Source organism: Stegastes partitus, unplaced genomic scaffold (assembly GCF_000690725.1).
Source record: "Stegastes partitus isolate 25-593 unplaced genomic scaffold, Stegastes_partitus-1.0.2 Scaffold2647, whole genome shotgun sequence".
NCBI classification, from domain to species: Eukaryota; Metazoa; Chordata; class Actinopteri; family Pomacentridae; genus Stegastes; species Stegastes partitus.
In genome coordinates, this window is record NW_007580378.1 from 32,933 (window position 1) to 55,136 (window position 22,204).

The following is a 22,204-nucleotide window of genomic DNA, read 5'->3' on the forward strand; positions in this document are numbered from 1 at the left end:
GTAATTAAATGTTATTGTCACAACTATATTTAAAAATCTCAATCGCTGCTACAACTGAGTCCAGTTGTTGGAAGATGTCTTGTCAGCCAGTCACAATTTTAGATTGACTTATATTTACTGTGATTACACTGAATTTATTATGAGCTTCACACTAATTTGCTTTCTGATTATTCTCCTCCATAAACTACTGTACGTGGATTCGGTCTTCACTGAGCTACTCCCCAATCTGAACATATGACATCAGGGTCGTTGCCTTTAGCCTCCAGGATTCGCCAAAGTTTTCTGCACTGACTCAAAAAAAAAACGAATTAAATTTATTGACGTCTGTCTTCTTCAATTCGCTGCATCCCTTCTCCTTCTTGCCCCTTTCTTCGGCCATGGGACGCTAACCTTTGTTTCTGCCTCCAACCATCCCACAGCCTGTCCATCAGTCACCGCCCACACAGAGTCCCAGAGAGACACGTCAATCACTCAAACCATCAAATGTCCAACTTCACACATCTGTCAAACCCACAGACACAGAATTCGCCACAGCCAAGATTCCCACCAGTCGCATCTATACGTCAACTCTCACCAGTAAAAGCCATGCAGAGGGATTGTGGCGCTGGAGAGCACTGACTTGAATTACACACATCTTTTATTCAGACATAAACCAGCTCAAACATCCGATGTCTTCTTATTTTTAACGTCCAAGTTTCTCATTCTACAAAAAACAGTCATATTTGTACATATTAAAAAAATAAAAATACAAGAAAAAGACGCAACAAACTCCTGCGGTGTTTGACAATTACAGCTGCTCTGTAACGGGAGAACGGATCTCATCAATCCTTTGTTTGATTCAGGTTATTGTAGGTTTTTAGAGGATGACTGATTTCCACTGGATAATCCTAATTATAAAATAGAGATCTAGAGTAACCACTGTGGAAACCTGAATCTATAAAAAGGGATTTTCTTGCTGTGTTACCCTTTAATATCCTTTAAAAAGTAGGATTTGCTGCATGAAGGTGGGAGCAGTTTTGTTCTGCAGTGGATGCTGCAGTCTCACATGGGATAGTTAAGCACCACGTCTTGCTTTGCCAACTCCAACAACATAGGGTCGTCGAAGAACTTGCTGATGCTCACGTCTTCGCTCAGACCCTGCAGAGCAAAAAATGAAATGTTAGTCAAGCAAAAAATGAATAAAACTCTGTGTAGCTCAAAACCTGTCAGTGAGTTTGAAAGGCATGTTTCCTTTACAAAAACCAGCAAAATTACCCCATCAGTCAGAAACGTAAAAAAAATAAAATGTTGGATTTTCAACTTTCGCCTAAATAAATCATGTGTAACACTGAGTTCCTTTTGGAAAATATTAGTTTAAAATGATCATATTTCAAGAATATCCATTTACTCTCGTAAACAAACCATTTGCTTCAAGTAAATTCTAAAAAAAAAAAAGAAAGAAAATGAAATAAATACAACTTCTATACTCCTTGAACACAATCGTGAAGCAGTCGTGACAAAATTTCTGCGATTTTTTCCAGCTCAAAAGTTTTAAAAGGCACGTTGCTTTAACAAAATAAAATTTACACAATTTATCAGAGCCAGAAAGTGTCACAACAGAACAAGCTGATGGGTTTTCAACTTTCTGATTCTTCTTAAACTAAATTCTTTGGACACAAATTCGTCAAATAGAAGGTTAAAATTGTGCTACTTCCTCAAAATCTGTATATTTAATGATGCATAATATTTGCCATAAACCGTGTGATCCAACCAAATTCTGTATAGAAACAAATTTAAGTAGTAAGTAATGAACAAGTCACAGTATCTACAGTCACATTTTTTTTTGTTGAAGTGTTCATAACGTGCAAATCTAAACTGATGCCAGGTTTTTTCAATTTTTGTAAAATAAGTTATCAAAGAAAGGTCATTTTAGTTTTTTATTTTGGATGATGTATAGCATTATAACTGTGTCATACTGCACTGAGGACATTTCTCTCTGCTTCTCGTCATGGTTGTGCTGCTTCAATAGAGGTACAGACTTTATATTGATGAGCCCACAGTGAGGAAGAATTTGACAGGAAACCGCCCAGACTATTAAAAAAAACGAGGCTCACCTTGCGCCTTCGGGTCTTGATCATAAACTCTCTGGCTAGATGGGGGGCAGGCTGAGGCTCCAGAGGCCTGATCACGATACTCTTGTCCAGGGGGTCACCAGGCACGATCTGAAAGCACAACCACATGACGGAGGAAACAGTAAGAAGAGCAGTTTGCATCCAGCCGTGCAGGACGTGGGAAACAATCTGACAACACGAAACACATCAAACTCTGAGCGTTAACAAGCTGAGTGGACGCTTCCGATAGCGGCTCCGAGCTTTCGCTAAATATCTGATTCAGTTGCAAGTCTGTCCGCTGGTTCCTGACTCAGGCCTGCGTCCATCAACGTGATGGAAAGAGCAACGTGCCAGCGCTGTCACTCCTTCATCTGGTGACCAACGCGGCGTCAATGCAGCGTTAGCAGGTTGACTTAGAGGAAAGAAGTGTTCACAGGCTTTTAAAATGATTCACTAAAGCCATCATCTTAAGGAGCTCACGCTTCGACCTTCGCTAAATGACCTCATTGTCATGGACGTGCATTAACTAAAAGTCGAGAGAGAAAGAAGAGGAAGACAGGACTTGTTGGGAATCTGAATAAGTAGGGTAGAGGAGACTAAATAAGACTTTCCCAGCCTAAGGGAAAGATTAAAACTGCAGGGAAAAGGGGAAAAAAATAATCAATGGAATGGCGGAAGCCCAATCAACAGATGGATGAGAGCTGCTAACAACAGTAACTCAACACTGAGCTGCCGGCATGCCAATACTGGCAGCTCATAATCAAACTAACGAGGGAGGCACAAAGCAGCCTCTTGAGTTTAATGGGACAAACAACATAGTTCACGGACTCCTGCGTTATTCTTATTATCTGGGGCGGCCCAATCGATAGGCAGCTCGCAGGAATAGTTTCTGTCAAAGAGCAGAGCAGACGGGGAGATCCAGAGTGTTGATTGTATTGAGTAGAGGCTCTGGCTGCCCTTTATGGAGTAATTTGAGGAAAGACGGACGGGGTGATTGGTGCTCCGTCCCGGGAGAGTGTTCTGGGAAAAGGGAGCGTTTTTCCAACAGCGTAAGGCCGAGCCGTGTGGAGATAAATCATCACACTAAGCTGCACAGTGACATAATGTCAAAACTGAATGACGTATTTCCACCGATGGTTTCTGGATTTATCCCGCGGGGGGAAATCCCACTTAGGCTACGTTCACAATGCAGGAAAAGAAATTAGATTTTTACATCACACCAACAATGTGAAGAGCAAAAGAATCACATCTATTCAACTCTGATTTGAGCCACGTCCATACTGATTAATCTATGATGGTAGTGAGTTGAGATATACATTTAAAACTATCATAAAAAGTCCCATCTTTGAGCCCAGACTGATCAAAAACAGAGTCAGCTGGTGATACTTTCTGAACCATATGCAGCTACATGGCACACACATACAAGACAATACATATAAAAGACTGTAACATGAAATGTTTGATCACAACAATGAAAAGAAAGTTCGTCACTAGTTCACATTTGCAAGACAACATTTTTTGTTCATGCGTGCTTCAAGATGACAGCTTTTTTTCAGATTTCAACTCACCCACAATCAGAGACTATTTGATCTACTTGTCTAATAATGCAGATTCTGAATCTATGAAATGATGAGAAATAACAGTGAAAACTTCAGGCTTTTATCTTTAATAGTTCCTCAGATGTTGTTGCTCAAACAGCCTCAAATTTCAGTGTGGAAAAACTTGCTAGAAGTGGGTCAATGGACACTTAAAGAAAAAAAAAGATCTTGAAAAGTACTTGATTTTCCAACTTAGAATTTCACTGATACCATTGTACATATTAATAGTTTATGATAAAAAAACAGCGAAAGTAAATCAGAGATGTCCGAGCAGATGAAACCTGATGATTACAGATGGAATAACTCCTACTTGGTCCTCAGTCAGATTCAGATTTTTGCAACCTCACTGTTAACTATGGATCGGCTGATTATCGGATGTAATATTTTGCATTTTTTGCAACTATCAATACATATATTTTTAACCAATTCCTAAGAAAATACATTGATTTAACCATGTGCTACTTTGGCTCTGCTGAGATCTCAAGCTCACTGCTAAAAAGTTAATTTTTATTGTAAAATGTGCAAAACATGAACTTAAAAAAAGGCATTTTAATAGTTTTGTGTTGGAGCTTGTGTTGGTTTACATTCTGACAGAGCTTTTGAGTGTCTTTTGCAAGTAGTAAATCCAAATTGTGCACCAAGGCTTGTCGTGTTAGACAAACACAAACACAATTTTTACAAAAAAAGCATCTCAGTAAACTGTTTGACCCCAACATCATCACTACATGAGTGCCGTTAATAGAACCCAACAATCTGTTTTTCTGCAAAACCGAGTGTCATCAATGGGTTTCATTTATTATTCATGTCCCCGAAGGATCACTATTGCTATAATTCGTCTTTTTTTCCAGTATTTGAACAAGCGCGTAAATAAATAATTCATGTTTAGCTTCTTGCCAGACGCTTGCTTCCCGCCTCTAGAGGATAAAACACAAGTTAGGAGGATGAAACATAATAAATATTTGCACCGAGGAAAAGCTATTCTCTCTTTTTTCTTCCTTCTTCCAGATTAGTGACTCGGCGGTGACGTATTAATCTACCGTAAGTGGAGTTAATTTTCCCTGACACAGCGCTGCAGAGTGCAGACACAAACACATGTCAGACATGGCAGACAGAGACACATTATACTTAAAATGTAATGACTCAACACTCCGCTCGACTCCGCATCAAAAGCAGTTTAGCCGAAGTGGCAGACATGTGCACAAGGTTGGTCACTCCGCTGCACAAACCGCCACGGTTTTTAAGGCGAGTCTGTGCATGTGAGGAAGTAAACGTGCGACAGCGTTTCTGCATGTGAGCACGTTTGTGGGTGCGAAGGAGGAAACCAAATGTCTGTTTACAGACACAAACGTCAGATTCTTGTTTAATAAATGAAAAGATTAATTTGGATTTGTTTGTTGAGACACAATGAATCCCTTTTCTGCTGCTTGTCATAATAAGGATGCAGGCAAGTGAGAGTTAGCAGCAAGTTAGCAGCAGTTTGAATTAATCTAACTGATTGCACCTCCCCACAGCCTTTTTTTTTTCGGTACAGCATGCGATTAATCAACCTTGCATGCTGATGAATAGCTGTCCTCATTTGCATACCCTTGTTTTGCACTGATGTAAAGATTGCAAAATATTGTTATCAGAATATTTATTAATTTAGTCAGCAGTTTTGTTCCTGGAGGTTGTTTGGTATCACTCCTCCAAACTGTAGAGGCTAAACTCCTGACATCCATCTTGATTATCGACGTTACAGTTTACTGATGTTCCCTGAACGCCTCGCTTGCCGTCGACTGTAAATGCAGCTTAGAGGCTGCAGTTCACTCAGACAGCTGTGAGACCAAACATCACTTTGTAAAAAGGCATTTCAATGTCAGATTTACTCTCATATTTAAATTATAACTCACAGACTGACAAGAAGATGGCTGCATATGTGAGCCCTGTGTCAGTTTTTTTAAATGATTTTTTAAGATGAATAAATTAGGAACAGAATCAACACTGCCTTGCTTTCTCTCTTTTCCACTTTTTACGTGAAAAATAAATCTAGGATTTTTTCTTTGACAGTATTTTTATTATAAGAGTACTTCTTCTACCACTGCCAGCAACAATATTCAGGTAGGAAAAGGTAAAAATAAGGCAAAATAAGTTTGCCTGAAGCCCCAACATCACTAAATCCTGCCTACTCTGATCTCTCTGAAACTGCAAACTTCATATGATGCTCGGACCATTTCAAACTGAACTCAGAACGCAGTCACTGCTAAAGAATCAACTGGCTAATATGTACTTTGAATCACTATCATGCAGAACATACCTGGAGCAGCGACAGATAAACTATAAAATAAGTCGTCACAATGCTTTTCTACGTTTGTATGTGATGAACTTTCACTGGACTTTTCCACAGACTGAGTTTGAGCTCTTATAAGCAAAAGGCTTGTTGCACTTGTGCCACTTGGACCAACACCAACTTCAGTGAAGTGTAACCACACATAATCTAATTACTTCTTTTCGCCACCATCACCAAGAACAGGATTTGTATGTGAGCTGCAGCATGTAAAGTCCTTTTCAGACATAGGATACATAATATCAGTGACATCTCTATTTCTGGGATATTTTAGTTTGGACAGATGTAAAATCATAAAGCCAACTTAACGATAAAGCCGATTAGTGATGTGTTTGGAGCAGTATTGGTGGCGAAATGTGGGGAAAAAAATGTGGAAAAGGCTTTGCCAAATCACAAGTATGCTGTTAATGTTACTACGCAGAACAGTGAAAATGCATCATACACGAAATTAGAAACTGAGTTGGTGAGGTAAAATGTGCAAGACAATTCCTACGCAGCAATAACAAACAGGAAATCTATTTTCTTAATTTCTCCTAGACTGATAGAAGGCCTGATTATCAGAGCTTATTGATCCTCCGGTGCAAATTTCCCCGCTGTGGGATTAATAATGGTTTATCTTATAAAGGCTTATCTGGAATAATTCATCCCCGGGACCAGTTTAATTCCTGGTTTCACTACTTATCGCTGAGCTGACCTGGAAATTAATCTCAGGTGCACACTTCAAAAAAGTCACAACAAATGCTCTTAATGTATGTAGGAATGAAGTGTTCACTTGTTGCTAATGTCCAAAATATGTGGCAAATGTCTTCTCTTGCTTTTTATTTTTAGTAGTTGGAAGTTTTTTATGCAAATGCAGCGTACAGATAAATCTCTGGACGTCTCCCGGGCTTCTTTGAATGCTTCAGTGACCTGGATTTTGTGGATTTCGCCGGAAAGCAGGTTTGTGTCCTCATATCTTACCTGCCAGTGGTGGAAGACGGACAGAGCGAAGGCCTGACCCTGTGTGTGTGTGCGAAGGTCTGTCTCGAAGCCGAAGGAGTCGATGGCAGGAATGAAAGCTTTAATTGTGTAGAGAGGAGAGCCTGGAATAGGAGCGTCCTGGGTGACGTGACCCCTGGTCGGTGACAGAAACAGAATCAATTCAGGAATTTCTGTATTCCGAATATTTGCTTTGTGGTGACTCAAGGAACTACACATGATGTCTGTATTTATATATTTTATGTCTAGAATGGATGCAATCATCAGGATGAAAAAGCAACACAAACCTCCTTCGAGCCAGCACCGTGTAAACCGCAGAAACACAATCGGCAGGAGCCTGAACCTCCACAAAGTAATATGGCTCCATCAACCTCGGAGTGGCCTGAGACACAAGGGACACTTTACATTAAAGCAAGGACAAAAGCCTGGAGGAACAATAAGGCGATCGCATGTGCAGCTGACCCCCCGGATTTATGATGAACAGCAGGGCCAGAGCCAAAAAAGACAAGGAAAGAAGCCAAAGTAGTGGAAGAGGAATGTTATCACAGTACAATTAAAAAGACGGCACATCAGCAAAAATTCCAAACTGTAATCAAGATAATGGAACATTAAAGAAAAGTGCGGATGAAAGGGAAGTCTGGAGGAGCTGATGGCTGCTGAGGAGAAGAATAGGGCTGGGGGAGGATGATCTCACCATGAGGAAAGCGGAGTAAACCACCCTCCTGGCCGTGGGGATGACCTGGCCTCCTCCTCGGTGAAGAGGCTCCTGAGCGATGACGGCGTCCAGGATCTTAAACTTTACATTCCTGATGGCTGAGGGCAGCAAAAAAAACCAAACTCATTCATGGTAATGCAACACTGATGTGATGAACAAGTCCAGAGAGCAGAGGTTTATTTAGTAAAACCAAACGTTTGATGGAGAGGACTTACGTTCATCACACAGAGGACCTTCTCTGGTGCCCCACTGGAAGCCCTGAACGATGCTGTCTTTGACTGAACCCAGCAGCGCCTTGTCCACCTGTGGATGAAACACAAACATCATTGAGGTGGTTGTTCTCTGAAACAACTACAATGCCCTTGTGTGGTTTGAATCCTAATTGAACTGTTGAGTACATTGACTCCTGGTTTGTTTGCTTCATATCTGTGGATTATTGTTCCAGATTTTATAGTCATATTGGACTGCGTTTAATGCTTGATTTTTTTTTAAGCTATTTTTTGGGGCCTTTGTGCCCTTATTGGATAGTGCAGTGAGAGAGGGATCGGAAAGTGGGGGAGGAGAATGGGGAGAGAACGTGTGAGAAAGGGCCATGAGTGGGATTTGAACTCATGACCTCCACATCAGGACTGTAGCCCTGATACAGGGACGCCAGCTCAACCAGGTGAGCTATTGGCACCCCAACATTTAATACTGTAATAATATAGTTATTGTCATCTGACTATAACCCTCTGAACCTAAAGCAATTTCTGAGCATTTGTTGCTCCAATCACATATTTGTCCCTCACTGTTGGCTCATTTTTCACCACAATATAAAGCCCTGTGCCTGTCTATGAAAACAGCACAACCATGAATAGAAGTAAAGAGAACTCCTATACCTAAACCTCCTAAACCTATAACGCCATGTATTGTTCATTTCTTGGATTGTTTATTTTACAAAAACTGAAAAAAATATTTTTCAAGCATTTTCCAAGTTACCAACACTAGTAAAAATGACTCCATATACTAAATATATCTGACTACGTATATTTTAAATTTGTCTACCAGCTCTCTGTAAACACAGCCTGTAGTTCAGGCTAGTTCTGCCAACAGTCGCTGAATTTTAGTCACGTGACTGTTTGTTACAGCTGACTGATTCATGGCTTCGTGTTTGCGCCAAGGACTAAAGACACTTTAGTTGTTGTTGTTTTTTTTGTTTTGTTTTTTTTAACAGAATCTTGTTATTGCAAACAGTTTGTTCTTGCTAAATCTTTAAATGTAACATGTAGAATAAAGTGAGTTTGATGAAATATGACTTAGCGTCAGGATTCGGTTGAATTTCTTTAATTATTTATGTTGTGAATATTGAAAAAAAACAACAACCTGAAAATGACAAAACATTTCCTCAAATGCCCACAGGTGTTGAATACTAAACAAACATGGTGGCTTGACTCATAATTTCAAATTGTTTCCATAGCTGTCTTCTTTACGCTTTGTGTAAACACAGCCTGTAGTTCAGTCAAATAGTGCCTGAAAATTTGTCACAATTTTAGATTTTGTGTGAGAAACTTGTACAAACTGCTGACACAGGTCAAAATGAAAAATGAAAAATAAAAAAAAAAGAGACAAAAAGCAAAGATATTGTTCAAACAGAAAAAAAAACACCACATAACAAATGAAAAGAGTAAAACAGAGGGAAAAATATCACACAGTTTCTTCGCTGTTTTGACATTTTCTAGCCGTGATAAATGGTGGGATTTTGACAACTTTAGAAAAACAACATGCCGTTCAAATGCACCAGCAAGTTCTGGGATTCAGAGGATTAATGTGCAACAAGGTCAGATTATTCATTCATCCCTACTCATCATCATTTACATGGTAAAGGTATTTAGTATGTTTTTTTGTGTGAACATCAAAGTTATTAGCTGTGTATCTTGATAAATACAATACATTTAAATTAAATCTTTTTCTTTTATGTCCTTATGAAAAATAGTCAACGTAAAGATTAAAAATTCAGTTTGTATTGTGACAAACCTTTCTGTTATATTATTCAGATTCAAATTCAAATAACTGTATTTATCCCCTAGGGGCCATTCAAAATGATTTAATTAAAATTAAGAATTGCAAAATTAACCAGCCCTACGTATACAGAAAGCTATATTAAATAATGTTAATCATAAATTAATAAACATTCTCCAGACCACACCTGTTTTGCTGCGATTCACCTGCCTTGCTGTTTAAAAACTCACCTCAGAAGGCAGCGTGTCGTCCACAAGAATGTTCGGTCCCGTTGTGTCCGGTCCGAAGGCCCAGATGGACCTGGCAGCCAGCAGATCCCAGTCGTACTTGGTCTGGAAAAACTCTCCCAGCTTCTTCCTGTCACGAGAAATCAGAAGGGCCGCCGGTTGAGAGGAAGTTTGCTCATGTCAGCTGGAACATTAAGGAGATTGGCTGATTGCAAGGGCAGAGGGGTTAATGGAAGAGACGCAGGAGAACCAGGGTTTAGTATAATGGTGTGTGAAGTATGTCACTCCTCTGGCACTGCGACTCCTTGCTGGCACCGCTGGGTCCAGATGGCCTCGCAGATGAGCAGAGGACTGACAGGAAGTCTCGCTCGAGCAGAATGCACGCTCATGCACGCTCATGCATGCTCCTCATCTCGGAGGGGAAATTCACGCATGCTTTTAGTGCATGATTCAATTACCGGGAGTGAGCTGATCAATATACCAAGGAGGAATATTTTTAATGAGGACATACTTTTTGCAATGCACTAAAGGCTGTCCTTCACTCTGCTTAAATATTTAATGCATATATTTACATTTTAATTTGAAAGACTTTAGTAATAAATAGCGCTTTTAAAGTTTGGCATTTCTTACACCCAAGAGTCTTTAATACTATGATAAAGAATGACGTGCAGCTGGAATGCATGGTAACCGCCACTCTGAATACGTCACTCTTTTTCAACTTATTACCACATTGTTGTGCAGTTTATTTTTCCAAACCTTGACTGTGTGTGTGACCCAAACAATTTAAACACTGCTGTCAAAGTGCAGCACATCGCCGTCGCATCCTTGTCAGACTTAAAAATAGCCCTTTTCAGATATGAGATACGCAAGATTGCTGCTTCATCGGTCTGTTGAGGTGACGGCAGTCTGTCATTCACACAGAGGTCACTTGAATGTTCCTCGCAGATTCTGTCAAACATGCCCATGACTGCAGAGGACCACGTCACGCAACACTGGACAGTGATGACAGTGATCAAGTCATGTATAATACATAACGCACTGATAAATCAAAGACTACATCTAAACTCAAAGTAGCTTAGCAAAATGTCCAAATAACGAATAGCCTACTATATTTACCCTAAACACTAAAAATAGGTGTGATGATAAACTAACGAGTACAAATAAAATAATAATATCCTGACAGCTGTGATGGAGCTCAGGACTCAACCTGAGGACGTAAGCATGTACGCAGTGGTTTAGCTGCAGCTGATACACTGAAACCGAGTGTCACAGCTCAACTGTCTAAGGTGAAGAACAGAGCACAGTGCTGCTAAACCCTGATTCATCCTGTCTCCATATTGGAGATCATTGTAAATTATAAGTAATGAATATAGTTATTGCTGTTGATTTACACTCACAGTCGTGCTCAAATGTATTCATAGCCTCCCATTAAAGAAGGAAAAAAACAGCTGTCACTGAAATACGCTGAAATTGACAAAAGTAATAATGAATAAAAATTTAATGAAAATCATGACACTGCTTTTGAATTGTGGTTCAACAGAAATATATATTTTTTAAAAACAACAAACAAACAAACAAACAAGCATGATGGGACCCATAAACTAATATTTTGTTGACCAACCCTTTGAGCCAATCACTACAATCAAGTGTTTTCTGCAACTCTCAGTCAGACTCCTGCACCTGTTGACAGGTATTTTGATTTCACTGCTCATCAGCAAAGTGCTCTAATTTGTCCAGGACACTTTTGTTTGTTTTTTTTAAATTATTCTTTTCAACCACAATTCAAAAGCAATGCCTTATTTCACTAAATTCTTATTTAGCAAATTTTTATTTATTACTACTTTTTTCAGTTTCTAGTTATTTGAGTGACGATTATGAATTTTGCCTTTTCTTCAATGTAAGGTTATGAATACCTTTGAGGACGACTGTAGAAGGATCCTGCTGCTGTCTGATGCTGCATGCATTTAATAAACTCAGAGAAAAAACTTCTACAAACAGCTGGAAGCAACAAACCAAACTTAAGCTAAACCTGGATTACATTAATTATGGTCTTGTTCATTTGACCTGTTGCAGAATCTGTCCTCATTGTAGTAAAAGTTTTGTAATGGAAGTGAAATTATAGGACAAAGTGAATGAGAAGAGTACCTTCTATGCTCTATGTGATGTTTTTGGATCAATATTTCCCCAAACGCTTCACATAAGTTCCATCACTTGTACGTATCAATCTGTTAATGTGACTGCATATAATGCCCTAAAATGTTATCAAGTAAAGTCTAGTGAGACTGTTAATGTGACTTGTGCTAAAAGCTTCCATGGTGCTCATTCAGACATGAAGCTGACACGTTCCGATGCCGTCAGACTAATAAAGACGTGTCTCGAAGGAGCTCATCAGAAGTGCACACCTCTACTACGGCTACTCATGATAACTTATAATAAAAGTAAGTATCACATGTGTGGACTTAAGAGCAATGTTGCGCATCCAATAAGTGCACTTTTTAAATGACTTTTTCAGCCCCAAGCGTTTCTATATACCTCCACCTTCTTCCATGACAGCATTTAATTAAAGAACCAATCATCAGTCTGAGGTGTCTGCTCATTTGTCTCCGCTAAAGGATAAATGAGAACGAATGATCGGTCGGGATGGCGCTGGAAAATGGAGAAATTAATGAGCCTACTGCCGCTCTAGAGGGAAAATCTAACATAAGAAGCACATCGCGTCACTTCAGTTAATTAGGAGGTGGTGATTATGGGGATCATACCTGTTCCATGTGATCTGCACCACTTCGTTCTCGATGTCCTCAGCCAGCCCTTTCTCCAGGGGCTCGGCGATCATGGTGATCTTATTCCTGTCAATCACATCACACAGCTGTCAATCACTCGTCCTGGACCGGGGAGACACTGAGCCGAAGGGAAGGACTGACTCTGACACAGACTCCAAACAGCACACAAATTTAACTCCTCCACATCAAACACTGCAAACGAACGACCCAAATAACAACTCGTGTCAGAAATGAGAGGCTTTAGGAGAAAAATCACTGACAGAGACGTGATTTTTTGAGCTATAACAATAACCTAGCTTTCACCAAATTGCACTTCAGTCACTGTATGTTTGAGTGAGAAGGAAAGATTTGAGATTTATTACAAACTTTTTGTTTGGCGTCTCAGCAAAGCACTTGAGCGATGACGTCTCCACAACTGTTTCACAGAAAGTCACCACGGGGTCAGCGACCTGAGAGACAAGACGAGCAAAATTACAAAAAGACAGCAAAAACTTTACTCCTGTGTGATTTTTTTTCTATTGAGAAAGCAAATGAAGATTTTTAGGAAACAAAGAACCCTTCATATCCAGTACACAGTGTTCATTTGGAGAGTAAAAGGAGGTAGCATACTACTGGTGAATTTCATTTCTTTGTACTTCTTCCATTTCACAAGGCTGAAGCTACAACTACAACTGTGCAATAATCACATTTTACTGTTCATCAACTTTCAGCCACACTGCAGGAATGATATAACCTTATAATACTGATTAAATCTGGGTGATAAATGATAGAGATCTGATCATTTAGACACTTAATCAATAGAATGTACTTAAATAAATGAGATGCAAGCCAATTTGAAGGCACATTTCTATCTATTTTTGTGTTTGTACTTTTGCTAAGTAGTCTAAAGTGGTAAAATTCCAATCAGTTTAAAGGTTAAAAATCATCAAGAATGATCAATATCGACAGAGAAGAAACGTTTTGTCATGGTACATATCTCAGTTTTATCACCCAGCCCTAGATGAATGTTTTACTAGCTCTTATTGTTCTTAATGTTTTCACTGGAAGAAGCGCGGACGTAGTTATATAACGCGAAAAATTACTTTAATGTCGATCTCAGAGTACATCTTCCGCAAGTCGTGCATGACACAGTCCAGGTACAGCTCTCCTGTCCCTAAGATAACGTGTTCTCCGGACTCTTCCACCTGAAAGACAAACACAAAAAGTCTGTGAATATTTAGCCATTTAATAACAACCTAACTGTTGTGTAGATAATAGTCTGTTGTAACGGTGGTTTTACTTTTCACTTGGTGGAAACAAAAACAGAAATCTTTGCAAAACTTAGAGGCTCAGGCTAAAACAACGTCTCTGCTGTACTTCAAGAGTGCCGTACCTTTGTGGTGAGAGAAGGGTAGCTCTTGTTGACCTTCCTCAGTCCGTCCAACATCTTCGGCAGCTCTGATGGGTTCACCGGCTCCACTGCGATCTTGATAACCGATGCGGTGTTGAACTTCAGCGGCCTGAAAATTTGAGCCTGGCAGAGAGAGTGAAAAATGTTGATTTGCCTCATATGGCATCATTAATCATCTCATACGTACTTTTCAATAATCTCTCACCTCTTCGTTCCCTCTGGGCTCCGTGATCGTGGCGGTCTTGACGATGGGCTGGTCACAACCCTCGATGAGGACCCAGTTACCAGCAGGCACTCGATTCACTTCAATCTGGTATCTGAAGCAGTGGAAGGAGTTGCAATATCTGACCCGATGATTTCTAAAGCCGCAAACGTAATAAGACCAATCTCAGAAACAAACCTGGCGACAGAGATCCAGAGGCGGCCCACAGTGCAGACCTGGGAGTCCTCCTCATCTTCCAGAGTGTAGTTTTCTCCTAAAACCTTCACGGGTTGACCTGCCTGAATGGTTCCGCTCAGAACCCGGCCGAACGCGTGGAACTGGACCCCGTCCTCTGTGCTGTACATCTTCGTGGTGTGGCACATTAAAGGACCCTGTAGGAGAGAGACGTGAAGGGAAGGCAAACGATAAGGGAACAGAAGGAACGACTTTTCACTGGAAAACAGGGCTGCACAAATAATCAAATACTAGCAATCTTGGCCCCCAACAATTTATGAACATGATTGACTACAACTTTAAGGTTTAAAAAGCTCCACTCACAGAGAACATCCCCTGTAGATAAAATTACTTGTTTAAAATCGGGTAAATATGACATCAAAGAGCTTTATTTCAGTCTATTAAAAGCAATTTTGGTGTCATAGTTGTCTGAGCTGCTGCAGTAACTGAGCGGAGACTAGAGGCTTCTCTGTGCACAGCCGACTAGCTAGTTTCTCTGTTGGGCAAGGTCTAGCAGGCAAGGCATTTTAGGTACCATTTTATTTTTATTTATTTATTTACAGTTGTCTCCAGAAAATGCACTGAATTCAGGCAAAGAAGAGCCTTACTTTAATATCTGAACCCTAAAACCCACTGATAGGTTTGAAAGGTATACTATATTAATCTAAAAATCACCTAAATTAAACCATTTATCAAAGCTGGACACTGTAAAAACAAAAGCAAATGTTGATTTTTAACTTCTTGACAGTCCTTGAGCTATTTATGTGTGAATGTCATCTGGAAAAAGACTGAATGCAAGCCTAAAATCATGATATTTCATTAAAAATAAATAAATAAATAAATTCTAGTCTTGGTAACACCTGTGGCTGCTTAGAAGTGTTGCACATGTTGATTCCAAGTTTTGCAGTTAACTCTTGTATCTCATCGTTATCTTTTTACACTTCCTTTATACTCACATCAGGATCACACTCTGCCATGGCTTCTCCCAAATCCGAGTCCATTCCGCCAGTGTACGTGTGCTCTATCTTGTTCCTAGCGCCCTCTTGTGGTGAGGGGATGTGCTGCACACACATGTCCACAAAACCTGCAGGGAGAACATCCAGGGTTGATATATGATGTAGAATAAATTAATGAAAGCATGACTATTTATTTCCAGATTGACACTCTTGAGCAAGTAAGGAACACAGGTTTAGCATTTAACATTTCTTTACTTAAATAGGACTTGTGCTAAAAATGTTTTGAAGTGTTTGAAGTATAATAACTGAAATGCTAAAATTGTAACACAATGATAAAGATTTTAAAAAAACTTAGGTTATACCAGTAAACTCTCCAAAGAAGCGGTTGCAGACCAGCCTCAGCAGGGGCCTGATGTTGAGCTTCAGTTCCTCCTTCGTCAGGTGGATTCCCAGCTCATCCAAAACTCGGGGGAGAGACGTGTCCACATCCCCGACCACCTAAACACAAACGGGATTTGTGTGAGGATTACACACTGGGCTTTGTGCAAGTTTAGCCTAAGCCTGTTGGAGGCAGAAAGTATTGAGCTGGATGTGTTGCCAACATTTTTTTTTTTTTTTTAAAAAACAGCGTCGTCCAACCTGTGAGAGGATCTTGTAGAGAGGCTCCAGGACAAATTCCACAAAGCTGCGCTGAGAGTTGCTACTGGGAGCTTTCTTTGTGAACTTGCGACTGAACAGAGAAGAAAAGAAAATCACTTAATAAATAAGTGTTAAAAGATGCTGCTTTACCTGTGTTGAAATCCAGATTAGTTACTCACGTTTTGGGGTTGAAATAAATGTCTCCCCAGAGCCTCTTGGCAAACTCATTGTAGTTGATGTCACCTGGAAACACAGAGAAAGCAGGAAGCTAAAAAGTACAATCTGCACAATGCATGAAAGAAAGCAAATGATTGTATATGAAGGCTGCAGCTAACAAATATATTAATCCTTGTTGATAAATCAGTTTATTGTTTGGTCTATGAAATGTCAGAAACTGGTGAAAAATGTCAAAGCCCAAGATAACAAATATCTTATTTAGTCAAAAACCAAAACATATTCAGTTTATTGTACTAGAAGAGGAAAGACAACAGAAAATAGTGACATTTCAGAAGCTACACTCAGAGATTTGTGGCCTATCAATTATGAAAATAGTGATTAACCCTCTGAACATCAAGCATTTTTGCTCCTGTTGCATTTTTCCTCACTTTGGGCTGAATTTTTCCCGGCAGCATAAAGTCCAGAACAACCATGAGGAAGGAGAGAGAATTCAGAAATGTCTTCTGTGCAGCATGACACAGTTATAATGGTATAAAGCACTAAAAAATGAAGGTTCAAAATTCTTTGAATATTAGTTTTCTAAAAACTGAAAAAAAAAATAAAACCTGGAATCAACATGTTCAACATTTTTCCAAATGTCAACAGGTGTTCTTTGCACGTGCTCGGTGTAAACACAGCCTGCAGTTAAGGCAAACCGTCAAGGAATTTTAGTCATGTGACTGTTGGATGCAGCTGAGTGAATTGTGGCTTTGTGTTTTCGCCAAGAAGCAAAGAATCTACAGGTTTTTACAGAATCTGATTGTCACAAATGATTAACTTTTGCCACATTCGTCAAATAAAACATGTAGAATAAAGTGACTTCAATGAAATATGATGATTTTGAGTTCAAGGACCAAATTCAACAATTCTGTTTTTACAGCCTCTAGCTCTGATAAATGATGTAACTCTGGTGATTTGTTTTGAAAATAAGATGCCTGTCAAAGTTCCCTGCAGGTTTTCTAGTTCAGAAGGTTAATTTAATAGCTGACAACTAATCAATTAACTGTTGCAGCTCCAATGGACACTGAAAAATCATCTTACCGTAGGTGTCTGAGTAGATCTTTGCGAAGGATCCCAGGGTGAAGCAGATGCTGTACTGAGAGCTGGCGAAGCAAACGTTCCCAAGAAGAGGAGACACCACCAGGTTCTCATCTGTGGAATATGTGCTGAAAAGGAAGAGAAATTACCATTCAGAGGGTTTGTTTGTGTGTTTTGACAACAGTCAATCAGTCAGTGGTGTGTCAAGTTGAAAGTGGCTCCCATTTTTACAATTCCTGTTATTCCTGTAACCATTTTCCTCAACTGACAACAAACATGTTCTAAATTACTCACAGGTATCTACCAATATAAAATCACCAAGCAAGTCAAGTGTTTGTTTTTTCCCCACAAAAATGAAGTGTACAATATTACATGAAACCCTTCAGGTCATCTAGTGAATGTGACAGTTTTCCAGAATTACCTGAGCAAACCATTGACCTCATCCACGATGTGTCGAAGTTTATAATAAGCATCTGTGGGAGGCAGTTTGAGCTCCACGATGAGCCGATCCACCTTGTTGATGCAGATGGTGATGGCCATACGCTCCTGAACCGCATGTTTGATCAGACGCTCTGTGTTCAGCATCACCTGGACAGAGACACACAAAGGTCGAGGTTATACGGACGGTTGAAGAGAATTGATGTAGGTGGAAAGAAACTGACGGTTTGAGAAAACAACAGAAAAAAAAAAAAAGAAGGTGACTCACTCCTTCTGCTGCATCTATGAAGAGGACGACGCCGTCTGAGATCCGGATGCTTGATGTGACCTCGTCAGAGAAGTTCACGTGGCCTTTGAGGGACAAACAAAATTTTACATCACTTTTAAACAAGTTTTGTCAAAATGTGCGCTCTGCAAATAAATCATCCAGTTGAAATGCAATACCTGGGGTGTCCATGATGTTGAACAGGTAGGACTTTCCTCTGGAGTCAGGAAGAACCATTGTCACAGGGGTACTTTTGATGCCAACTCCTCTCTATGAAAAATACATAAGACAGGAAATATAATTATACAATTTAAAGAAGAATTTCTGGAGCCACAGTGCTGTTATATGCCTTCTTTAACCCGCTGAACCCCAACACCTGCTGGTGGGTTTAAAGGGCATGTTATCTTTAATATCACTAAAATTGCACCATTTACTAGAGCCAGAATCTCAACAGAATGAATAATAGCATTTTCACCTTTCAGATGTCTCTTTAACTAATTACGAGACGTGCAGCTCCATTTGGAAAAATCACCCAAATCTAAGCATAAAATCCTGATTCTTCATCATCTTCTATATGCATGTATGTATGTAGTTAAAACTGTATTCTACTATGACTATTCACAGGTCATTTTTAGGACTCACTGTTGTGTTAAAATGCATCACAGTTCAAATGAACCACTCACCTCCTGCTCTGTGAAGAGGATGTCTGTGTATCGGAGCTGAAAAAAATCAAAAATCACATCAGTCTCTGGTGTCATGTATATAATTTAAATGAAATGCAAAAGTGTTGAGTTCCTGTGGAGAAGACTCACATCCACATCATCTCTCTTCCTGATTTCTGGATGCGTCTGTTCGATCAGGCAATCCACAAAACAGGTCTGAACGGGAAAAAAAACACCTTCATTAGATTCCCATTAGCCACAGATGCATCTAAAGTGCAGCCATGTTATTAGCATATGCTCCAAAACATTCCCATCCTCCTACATTTTTTATCTTAGGGACACATGTTCTCCTTGGCATGCCGGAGGAGAACCCAGACGAGGAACACACAGTTAAAACAGACTGAGCCAGAGGCAGCCATAAGGCGAGCTCTAACCTTGCCGTGATGGAGGTGACCACAGAGGGTGACGTTACGGATCAGCTCTGGACCGTCCATCAGATCTGCAAGAAATCTGGCAAGACAGAGAGAGGAGGAATGTCACAACTTGAAAAAACAAACAGGAAATGTATGGAAACAACAGATGTGTACTGAAAAACACAACAGTCTGGTGCATTCACGTTCAACACTGGCATCCTCACATTTGAACACTGATCCACATAAACTGGAAACTACATAGATGACTTACTCCATATCGTAGACAGTGGCAGGTAGCTCTTGTTCCATCAGGGTGAACTGTCTGTTCTTCACGGGCTTGATGATGGGCTCTAGAAAGAGTAGAGAGAAAATGCAAGTTTTTATGTGATAACTCAAAGAGCAACTAACTACTAAAAAAGGCACACTCAAAAGATTTCTCTTGGGTTGTTGGTTTAAAGACTAAAAACTCATCTCAAAGGTACAAATGTAGATATTTTGATTATTTTATTTGTCCAAAATTGCAGATTCTGAATCAATGGCATGATAAGAAATAATAGGGAAATTTCCAGGTCACCATCTTTAATAATTTTGGAGAAATTGTCATTTAAACACAGCTTCAAATTTCAGAGTGTGAAAAAGAGAACTGAAAGCGGGTCATCAACAATTGTTAAGCAAAAATTTTACACTTTTTTATAATAAAAAGGTTTCAAGCAAATCACAGATGGTCGAGCAGAGGGGATCTTTTGATTTGAGGTGGAATAAATCCATAAAGATACGTAAACAAGGTAAGAATTTTTTTATTTTTTTTTTAACTGGAGGAAATCTATGACAACGTGCGTAAATAATAACTTGCCTTGTAATATAGTTTTGACATAAAAAAGTACAATTGCTTGGTTAGAAATGACTAGAATCACAACTACCCCACCTTCTTCTTACTGAAAAAACTAAATGCAAAAACATGCACTTTTTTATTTTCTTTGAAAGTTTAACGACTAGATGCAAGACATCAAAATAGTAAACTGTGCTTACAAGTACAGGCCTTTCTGCATACTTGCAGCATATTTTTGCTTCAGTTTACTAAAACTAAACATAGTGTCCTTCACTGTAAATTTGCAAATCCATTAGGGCTGAATGAAGGAAAATATATGATTGCACATTTTCTGACAGATATTGCAATTTAATATGCAAAATAATTCAGTTCCATAATCACTGTGTAATAAATTTCAAACATGTGAAGGAGCATTATCACTTGAGACACTATCTAAATGGTGACTGCTGCCTAAGGAGAACCGCATAAATTTGTATGCCTCTGACATACCATTCGAAACTCTAAGTCAGATGCACTACATAGCACATTTATGCACTGCAGCTTTTGCAATCCAATAATTGCATTTTTTCAAACGCAAGCTTCAATTTGAAATCAAGAAATTGTTCAACCCTAAAATCCACCTTTTTTCTGTATGTCTCTAACCTGTAAGAGGTTGTGTGTCTTCCTCCTGGACGATAGTTTCCACCTCAGGCCCATAAACCTCTTCTGCTGTAGGATAGTACTTCTTGTCCTCGTGCAGGACCACCTCCATGCCCGGCACGTCGTCATCAGCATCAGCAGGCTCGTCATCATCGTCTTCATCACCCTGCACAAGGGAAACACCGTGACATAAGTGCACAGGCTGCAGAAACAAACCAAAGTGCTACAAGGTAAGAATATCTGACTCGAAGAGTACCTCGTCAACATCTCTGTCCTCCGCATCCAGATCATCGTCGTCATCATCAGAGTCCAGCTCTGGACCGATGTAGTTTCCAAACTCATCATACAGATCAGCCTCCATCTCTGACAGATCTGAATGAAGTGTCATGAATTTCAGAGTAAATACATGATAATCAGTGTCATCTGTCAATAATGGCAATATACAGCATACAACAGATGTGAGTGCATCACTGAAATGTCAAAGGATTCAAAAGCAGCCTGCAGAAGCTTGGCAGAGAAGGACTATAAGGTAAGGTGATGCAAATTTAAGACATTAAAGTGATAATGCACATGGGTGTATTTATGCAGCAAATACATGACAGCATTTCAGCTGAAACTTGAATGAAGATAAAACAGCCCATTTATCTTTTTTTTCTAATATGGAAGCAAAATGTCACATTATCCGTTTCCAGTGCGGTTTCACTGTTTACGTTAGCCACCAGCAGTTTTCAGAAACTTGCCAAAGGTGTAAAATGTTGCAGTGAATAAATATTAACCAACAACTTCCCTCATGTTCACGTCTCTTTATAAAATATAAAAATTTCTTGCAAAATAAATGCGCTGTTAACTGTCATTAGCTAATAAATAAGACCACCAGTTACCAGTCGAGCTAATGCTAAGCATGTAGCACAGCATGTACGATCATGTTTCACATTTAGCTTATAGATGCTTTGCCTCGAAAAAAAAATCCGCGTTTAAAACTCGGCTTGACTGGAAAGTTTTGCATTACCATCTCTTCTTGAGATGGCAATATTATTAGCTAGTAACAACTAGCATGCTAGCCGGCTAACTAGCTAACAGAAATGAATGGCTCGTAAGCGACGTTTGAGTTACGTTGTTGTTTAGAGGTTCGCTAACGCTCGCTTACTGCGCTCAGCTAAAATGTGCATGCTGCTAAATATACGTACCCGTGTCCCGGTAAAGAAGCAGCCAATAAATTCAAAATTTTAAACAGTTGGAGATGTAAATTTAAGGATAAATCAGTTTTCAAATAGCGCCATGCGGAGAGCGCTACTTCCGGCTTTCTTCTTCTATCGTTTGTTAAAAGCGAGCAGTCAGTGAAGCGGTGGTGCCGTAGTGCGCATGCGCCGCTCCGCTGTAGTTCCTCCTCTCTGTTTCACCCAAAAGCAGAGAAATTAATAAAATTACATTAAAAATGATTTTATTTTTATTTTTTATTTTTTTTTAAGTGATATTTTGAAGTAAAATGAGGAACGCTTCACGAATTTGCGTGTCATCTTTGCGCCTCTGGAAACTCAATCTGTTCCAATTGTTCCAATTTCTATCCTCGGGTT

General features: G+C 39.6%; 1 protein-coding gene across 1 annotated transcript; it reads right to left on the bottom strand.

Annotated features, from left to right (window-relative positions):
* Positions 1-615: 615 nt before the first annotated feature.
* eftud2 (elongation factor Tu GTP binding domain containing 2) lies at positions 616-21,962 on the bottom strand. Its single transcript, XM_008305829.1, has 28 exons — positions 21,818-21,962; positions 20,887-21,002; positions 20,634-20,796; positions 19,434-19,512; positions 19,184-19,259; positions 18,900-18,965; positions 18,771-18,806; positions 18,267-18,357; positions 18,091-18,173; positions 17,806-17,972; positions 17,388-17,512; positions 16,310-16,373; positions 16,131-16,221; positions 15,854-15,989; positions 15,492-15,619; positions 14,500-14,693; positions 14,305-14,416; positions 14,082-14,222; positions 13,792-13,893; positions 13,076-13,158; positions 12,689-12,775; positions 9,933-10,059; positions 7,920-8,007; positions 7,684-7,802; positions 7,277-7,371; positions 6,972-7,125; positions 2,094-2,201; positions 616-1,137 (listed from the first exon to the last, which is right to left on the bottom strand). The coding sequence occupies exons 2-28, from the start codon at positions 20,989-20,991 to the stop codon at positions 1,042-1,044; spliced, it is 2,916 nt and encodes a 971-aa protein (XP_008304051.1). The 5' UTR covers positions 20,992-21,002; positions 21,818-21,962; the 3' UTR covers positions 616-1,041.
* Positions 21,963-22,204: the final 242 nt, after the last annotated feature.